The 8,420-nt window shown below is 50.8% G+C and overlaps 1 protein-coding gene across 1 annotated transcript; it reads left to right on the top strand.

Moving 5' to 3' along the window:
* The first annotated feature begins 313 nt into the window (after positions 1-313).
* KLK14 (kallikrein related peptidase 14) lies at positions 314-6,171 on the top strand. Its single transcript, XM_084773267.1, has 6 exons — positions 314-395; positions 576-636; positions 2,423-2,591; positions 4,733-4,986; positions 5,087-5,223; positions 5,639-6,171. The coding sequence occupies exons 2-6, from the start codon at positions 597-599 to the stop codon at positions 5,807-5,809; spliced, it is 771 nt and encodes a 256-aa protein (XP_084629393.1). The 5' UTR covers positions 314-395; positions 576-596; the 3' UTR covers positions 5,810-6,171.
* The last annotated feature ends 2,249 nt before the right edge of the window (positions 6,172-8,420 follow it).

The raw sequence follows: 8,420 nt of genomic DNA on the forward strand, positions 1-8,420 counted from the left end.
ACCTCTCCCACGCCCTGTGCCCAGGCTGGACACCTCTCCCACGCCCTGTGCCCAGGCTGGACACCTCTCCCACGCCCTGTGCCCAGGCTGGACACCTCTCCCATCCTCCGTGCCCAGGGTCACACCCCCTGGCTCCCATTCCTTTCAGATTACAGCATCTTTCACCAAGTAGGCTTCCATTAATAATTGTGTCTGCTTCTCTGGCCAGAGATGGGAGGGAAGGGAGCAGAGAATCTTGGAATGGAAACTAGGCAATAAAAAAAAAACAGTAGAAGGGCGGTGGGGGCAGGGCTAGCTGCCCAGACCAGGGATAAAAGGCTTTGCTGGCGTGTCCTGGAAGAGACACCACCCCTACCTCTTCCACACTTGCAAGGAGCTAGAGTGACTGGAACCTGGTAGGTGTTTTTTCTTCACAGCTGAGGAGCCTGGGACCCCCCAACCTCTCTGACTCTGGCCTCTAGATCTCTGCTCTGTCTCCATGCCACCGAGGGTCTGGGCCTTGGTGTGAGTGGTATTCACTGCCCCCTGAGGCTTATTTTTGTCCCCCACTTCCACTTGCTCTCTGCATTTGCTAGACCAGGACCTCCAGCTCCAGAATGTTCCTTCTACTGACCATACTCCAGGCCTTGGCTATAGGTAAGAGCGACGTGGCGGGTTCTGAGGCATAAGTACGATCTGGGGACAGCCTGATAGAAAAAGCCCAGAGGAGCTAGCAGACGGCCTAGGCTTGGAAGCACAAGGATCTGAGTTTGATCCCCCTGGAGCTAACTCTTTAAAACAGGGGGAGGGGGGATGCAGCCAGGTGTAGTGGTTCACGCCTGTAATCCCAGCACTCGGGAGGCAGAGGCAGGTAGATCTCTGAGGCCAGCCTGGTCTACAAAGCAAGTCCAGAACAGCCAAGGCTACACAGAGAAACCCTGCCTGGAAAACAAACAAACAAGTGCAGTGTGTGTGTGTGTGTGTGTGTGTGTGTGTGTGTGTGTGTGTGTGTATGTGTATATGTGTGTGGGTGTATGTGTGTGTGTGTGCGCACGCGTGTGCATGCATGTCATGGAGTATCATAATTATGACTGGGGAAGCAGAAGTGGCAGGAGCTCCCTAGGGCCTGCTGGCCAGATGGCCTAGGCTAGGCAGCAAGTTCCAGGCCACTGAGAGACACTATCTCAAAACTGTGTACCTGATACGTGACACCCGAGGTTTGCCTTTGTGTTCTATGCACTCACAAGCTCCAGGGCACACGTAGAGCACGGAGTAATTTGGAGATTGTTGCTGAGGACCTCAGTTAACTAGAAGCTTGTATCCACCCACAGTCTAAGTTTAAAGATACCAGGGAATACTGTTGTGGAGAGAGGCAGCTACAGGATATGGAGGAAACACAGAGAAGCATCTTACATCTCAAGCGGGTTCTGTCTGAAGAGGCTCGTGGGGCTGTCTTTGGTCTTGTCAGGAAAGATGAAAGTGGAGTGTGAAAGGGGGAAGGGAGTCTGGGGACAGAGTGAGGACCCGGGGACCATGTAGGGTTTGGAAGGGCACAGGAACTCCTTGGATACGTTGAGGAGTGACTAAAGTGGCATGTGGTACCTTGAGGGGAGCATCATTGGAGAGCCAGGGAGCTGGTTCAGCAGCTAAGCACCTGCCACTCAACCAGGAGGACGAGGGTTCGGATCCACAGAGCCTATGCAGGCGGCAGCTGTTTGTGATGGATGTGCTGTAATTCCGACTTTGGAAAAAAAAAGACAAGAGATTCCCCAACGGAAGCTGCTGCTGAGACTATGCGTAAGGGCGGGCTCCCGATTGGACTGAGAGACTCTGCTTCAGTGAATAACATGAAGAAGTGATCTAGGAAAATTCCCGACATAACTTCAGGCCTCCCCCCACACATACATACATGACTACATATGCACCGTGCATATATATGCCACATACTTGCAAATATGTGCATGCATGCACACGCGCGCGCGCGCGCGCGCGCACACGCACACACACACACACACACACCACATGAAAATGAAAACCAAGAATATTCATGGGAGCCAGGAGTGCTTGTGCATGCTGGGATTGCCAGCACTTGGGAGGCTGAGATAGGAGGAATGCTGGGAGTTCATGGCCAGCCAACCCAAAGGAAACAAAGTGTTCACAGGAGGGTGGAGTCAAAGGCTGCAGAGCAAGGCCCTGGATGAGGTGGATGTGGACACAACAACAGAGATCATGAAGATTACTTGAAGGAGAGGTCAGAAAAGCCTGTTTGTGTTGGGAGCAATATTGAACGTGCATCACACTCGGTGGAACAGAAAGAGGCGGATGGCTTAGGTTTCAGGCCACAGGGAAGGATCTCTGTCTCTGCCAACACTGGGCATTGTACAGAGTTGCGGCTTAGAGGTCAATTGCTCATCTCTCTACCCCACCCCACCCCACCCCATAGCTGTAGTCCACAGCCAAGGAGATCATAAAATTATTGGTGGCTACACATGTATCCCGAACTCCCAGCCATGGCAGGTGGCTCTGCAAGCAGGAAGTAGGCGTCGCTTCATATGTGGAGGGGTCCTGTTGTCAGATGAGTGGGTCGTCTCTGCTGCTCACTGTTCCCGCCCGTGAGTAATCTCTCTCTCTCTCTGTCTCTCTCTCTCTCTCTCTCTGTCTCTCTCTCTTTCTCTCTCTCTCTTTCTTTCTCTCTCTCTCTGTCTCTCTCTTCTTTCTTTTTTTTCTTTTTTCTTTTTCTTTTTCTTTTTTCTTTTTTTGGTTTTTCAAGACAGGGTTTCTCTGTGTAGTCTTGGGTATCCTGGACTCACTTTGTAGACCAGGCTGGCCTCGAACTCACAGCGATCCACCTGCCTCTGCCTCCCGAATGCTGGGATTAAAGATGTGCACCACCACACCCAGCAAGTAATCTCTCTTGTTCTTGAGTCAGCGACTTATAGATCTTAAGGTCCTAGAGTTTAGTTGTAAACCCAGATCCATGTAGAGAGCAAAGTGCAGAAGCTAGGTGCTGAGTTGGAGTCTAGAGAAGAGTCTAGGCTGAGGGGCAAAGTTCAGAGTGTGGAGTCCTTTCCTCATGCTAGAACTATGCTTAGATAAAAAGAGCCAGTCAGTGGGTTTGGAATCAAAGACGCAAGCTTATATATTCACCCAGCTACCAAGTGCCACATCCAAACCAGCAATAGCCTGTCTTAGACTAGTACACAGCCTATATTTAGAAACCTAGAACATACCAGGAACCCAGAACCCAGCTCGGAGCACAGGACCCAGACATGAGTCTGCAACTCATTTTGGCAGAGCACACAAACTGTAAGAATAGTTGGGGGCCGGGGCCATACGGCTCAGTGGGTGAAGTGTTTGCCGTACAAGCCTGCCAACCTGAGTTTGGAATCTTTAGACCTCACCTAAAAGCTGGATGTAGTGTCCATGTCTGTAATGGCAACATTCCTATAGAGAGATGGCGGGTGGAATTCGAAGAATGTCTACAGGCTTGTGGGACAGCTGTCCTGGAGGACACAGACCTGAGTGACGAGAGGTTCTCTGTCTCAGAAAAGGTGGTTGTCTTCTGGCTTATGCATGTATGTCATAGCATGCACCCCCCTCCCCACAGAATAATATGCTGGACCTAGAACTTGGTTTAGATACAGGTTTTTAGCTCCAAGCCTAGGTACCAGTTCCTCTTTGAGCATCCTACAACCCTGACTCCACCTCAGAGCCTGAATCCCAGAATACTGGCCATAACTTGTGGTTTAGAGCCCAACTCCTTCCTGATTTGCAACCAGAATTCAGAGCTCAGACTGCGGCCTTGAAGTGAAAGTCTAGGCTACAGCTCACACCATGACTATGACCTGGATGATGGCCAAAAATGGAAGCTTAATTTAGAACCTGGAACAGAATAGAGCCCAGAACACAGAGCTCAGGATTGAAACTAGCTTCTATTTCCTTGTATATGGGTCATAAACTATAGCTTAGTCTAGAACCTAAAGCTTCATGGTTGAGGACACCGACCAGAGTCTAGAATCTAGAGCCCAGGTTGTCAGCTGTTGTTCAGTTAAAAACAGCTTTGTCATGTCATGAGTTCATGTGAATATTTAGAACCCCAAGCCCAACCAGAGTCCAGAACTTAAACCATTGTCTAGAACTCAGCTCATAATCAAAAGCTACTCCAGAACCTGGAACCTTACCTAGACATGAGCTCTTATCAGTGTCCAGAATCCAGAATCAATCTGCCCAGTGCTCAGTGTGGAGCCCAAGATGACTCTAGAACTCAGAACCCATATTGACATCTAGAACCCAAACTTAACCTGTACCACAGAGCTAAAAGCAGAGTCCATAGCTTATCTGACCCTTGCCTGAAAAATGTCTAGAACACAGAGATAAGAATGGTGCTTTCCCTAGAATGTACATACACACACACACACACACACACACACACACACACACACACACACACAATTTAGAGTCTGGAGATGTAGTCCACTAAGAAACTGGCAAGGACTCAGGAACTGACCCAAGAGCTTCAAATGGCCCTTGAGTATATTCCACAAGAGGAAAGGACATCAAATGAAGTCGGGTGAAGAGAGAATGCCAGGGCCATGCAAAGGCATTTTGTGAGGCCACAAAATGCTAAGCACAGAGTTAGAGGGACAAAGGTTAGAGTTGGAGAGAATCCCATCACAGTGGAAGGAAATGCGGGCTGGAACACGGTCTGTGGTCAGACCTTAAGCAGTGTTTACTCTTGGGATTTATGGGACAGGATCCTTCGCGTAGCTCTCGGCAAGCACAACCTAAGAAGGTGGGAAGCGACTCAGCAGATACTGCGTGTGGTTCGTCAGGTGATACATCCCCAGTACCGACCCCAGGCCCACGATAACGACTTGATGCTGCTGAAGCTGCAAAGGAAAGCACGTCTGGGGCGAGCAGTAAAGACCATTTCTGTGGCCACCTCCTGTGCCAGCCCAGGGACTCCCTGTCGAGTGTCAGGCTGGGGAACCACAGCCAGCCCCGTTGGTAAGGACCTCTGGGTCTGAGGGAGGATGCTAACCCTGGAAGCCCTGGATCCAGAGTTCTCTAGTTGTGACCCTTCTGTGCTCCCTCCCGCCTCCACCAGCCAGGTACCCCACGGCTCTGCAATGTGTGAATGTCAACATCATGCCAGAGCAGGTATGCCATCGGGCCTACCCTGGAGCCATCACACCGGGCATGGTCTGTGCAGGAGTCCCCGAAGGCGGAAAAGACTCCTGTCAGGTGAGGCCCAGATTTCATTCAAGGACAATTTAGGGCTCAGTCTTGGGTACCACAGTGTCTCAATAACGGAAAGGTCAGAGGATGTGGTTGGGAAACTTCAAGGCCCAGAGATACAGGAACAATCCAGCTGCCTTGCCTTGCAGCCACATGACCCTTTAGTCTTAACTCCACTATGCTTCTGTTTCTTATTTGGCCAAATAGAGAGAAACTTCTCAGGCAAAGACAGGGGGTGTGAAGAGACACAGAGTCATCTGGAAATTCGGATGGGGTGGGCATCAGATTCACAGAGGGAGACTGGGATGGGGACGGTACCCTGCCCCTGCCTGAGGCTGGAGTCAGAGGTGAGAAGACTTCTTGCCTCATCTGCTTACCTCCTGTGGCTGATTCTGTTCCCATTCCTGCCCCCTCCCAACAGGGTGATTCTGGGGGACCCCTGGTGTGTGGTGGACAGCTCCAGGGCCTTGTGTCCTACGGAATGGAGCGCTGTGCTTTGCCTGGCTACCCGGGAGTGTACACCAACCTGTGCAATTACCGGAGCTGGATACTGAGGACGATGCAAAGCAACCGATCATCCACCACCGTTTGATCATTACCAGCTGTCCCTGGGCCTTCACAGCCTCCTCCATCAGACATCTGAATCCTTCCCAAGGCTCTAGAGTCTTCTTATTCCCTCCTCCCTCACACTTAGGACTCCAGCCCCTAGCCTCCTCCCTCAGACCCAGGGCCCCAGGCCCAAGCCTCCTCCCTCAGACCCAGGCCCCAGGCCCCAGCCTCCTCCCTCAGACCCAGTATGCTTGCCCTTATTCCAGGCTCTACCTTCCTTCCCAGGGCCTTGGCTCACTGGGCCCAGGGGCTGGAGTCAAAATGCTCTGGACCAGGATCCACATCCAAAGAAGCCTGCTTCCAAAACTCTGTCTCTAAAATCCAAATAAAAACCACCACCAACAAAACCAGGGAGTCATCCCACACTTCCTGTTGCTTTCTTCATCAGTCCATGCCCATGAGCAGCATGTGCTGAGAAAAGTGGCCGACTCAGGCACTGAACTGGTCCCCGGAGTCTTCCCATCGCACTCCATCTACCTGTGGTTGGGTTCCACCGCTCTGAGCTGTCTCATCCTTGGAGACCACTCACACAGTCTTCCTTCTGCTAGTCAGAGCAGGGCGGGGCAGTTGAGTTCACGTCCCAGCAAAGCCTATCTCTCATTCTGCCTGGTCATTGCCAGTCTTCATCCCCAACTCCAATCCCCAAAGAGGCAGGACACAAATGACGTTGGATGACAGGATTCAAGCTCTGGCCCTCATCTCTCAGACATAGAGATCCAGGACCAGGCCTCCTCCCTCAGACACAGAGCCATCAGCACGATCCAGAGAAAGCAGGTTTTGCTGGCTTTGTGCAAGCCATCCCTGACTTCCACAAGACTGCTGTGTTATGGTGAATTCCTTTTCTTATTCTCCCTCCTCAAGTAGTACTTATTGCGCACCTACTATGAGCAGTCATTTGTGTATTTTGGGCACCTACTGTGCAGCAGTCCTCGACCTAGTTGATGGAAAAGAGATGGTCAAAAAATCCAATGCAGATCCCTGCTTGTGCAAGCAACACGCTGGCAGTGGGCAGCCCTCACGCAATAGTGAACATCATAGGAGCCAGGTGGAGGCCCTGTGAACGTGGCCACTTCACTAGGGCTGAGGGGCAGCGCCCACTCCAGCTTGTGGAGACAACTGGGAAAGCTTCAGCCATTTTAAGAGTTGGTTGATCATCACGGCCGTTGCTAAAATTCAAGCAACATGAAATTTGTGATAAAATAATCTTAAAATAAAATCAAAGAGATAGAGATATGGCTCAGCAGTTAAGAGCACTGGTTGTTCTTGCACAGGATCAGGGTTCACTTCCCAGCATCCACACGGTGGCTCACAACCATCCACAACTGCCGTTCAGGGTGTCTGATGCTGTTTTCTAGTTGCTGTGGGCACTGCATGCACACGATGCACACAAATATGCGTTCACATAAAACACGCACATGCATAAAATAAAATGTAATAAGTCAATCTATGCAATTGCAGTCCTACATTTTAAGCTAATAGCTACGGTTTGAGGCCATTTGTGTGTGTTGTATCCTGTGTGTTCACTTTCTGTTGGCTGTAACAGAATAGGTGGTGTAAGCCACTCAAGGGGTTGATTTATTTGGGGTCACAGTTTAGGGGATGTGGGCCATCGTGGTGAGGAAGGCATGGAGGGAGAAGTGCTGCCTTCTCACAGCTCAATGGGTGAAGAGGTAGAGGGAAGAGGGAGGAGGGAGGGAGCAAGAGGGAGGAGGGAGGGGAGGAGGGAGGGGGAGGAGGGAGGAGGAAAGGAGCAAGAGGGAGAGGGGAGGAGGGAGGAGGGAAGGAGCAAGAGGGAAGGGGAGGAGACCAAAAACAACCACACCGAAGTCCAGCCTGATAACCCAGTGAATTTGCAGAGGTTCCTTGCACAAAGCTCCCTCCAGCATAGCTGGGATTCCCAAACACAACAGCCCTGGAGCTCTGCCTGTAGCTCAGAGGCAGTTGGACAGGTGGGAAAAATCTCCTTCCAGCCACTGCTGCTGTTTTTAGAACCTTGGAGAAGGGCCTTGGGAATCTTGGGAATTTTTACTCTCCTAGACATGTGGCATTTGTTTGCTTTTAGAGTCTCATGAGTCACCTGGATCACTCCTTCTTGGAGAGAACATGTATGTAATTCTAAAATATTTATTTTGTTTTAGGCAGGATCTACTATGTATCCCTGGGTGGCCTAGAACTGGCCACAAAGACCAAGCTGGGCTTGAACTCCACAGAGATCTGCCTGCCTCTGCCTCCTGAGTGCTGGGATCAAAGGCGTGCACCACCACATCTAACTGGTTCATTTCATTTTTAATCATGTGTATGCATGTGGGGTCAGGATGCGTGAGCTCGTGTAGGTGCCTACAAACACCACAGAGTCTTTAGGTGTTGGATGCCCGGAGCTGCACTTACAGGTGGTTGTAAGCTGCCCTGTGGAGTGCTGAGAACTGAACTTGGGTCCTTTGCAAGAACAGCAGGAGCTCTTAACAACCGAGTCATCTCTTCAGCCTCCATGGAGGATGACCCCATGTCAAGTGGATACATCACTATTAAACCATAAAGCTTCCATCGCGCCTTCAAGATCTCGTGTTAATACTACTATAGCTATAGAAACATTC

This window comes from Acomys minous (genome assembly GCF_964271855.1).
Source record: "Acomys minous genome assembly, chromosome: 2".
Classification (NCBI taxonomy): Eukaryota; Metazoa; Chordata; class Mammalia; order Rodentia; family Muridae; genus Acomys; species Acomys minous.

Excerpts from the sequence above, each read along its gene's own strand:
- KLK14 (XM_084773267.1), top strand. The coding sequence starts at position 597 with ATGTTCCTTCTACTGACCATACTCCAGGCCTTGGCTATAG. Across the intron at positions 637-2,422 it reads ACTCCAGGCCTTGGCTATAG|CTGTAGTCCACAGCCAAGGA; the intron begins GTAAGAGCGACG and ends CCCACCCCATAG. Across the intron at positions 4,987-5,086 it reads AACCACAGCCAGCCCCGTTG|CCAGGTACCCCACGGCTCTG; the intron begins GTAAGGACCTCT and ends CGCCTCCACCAG.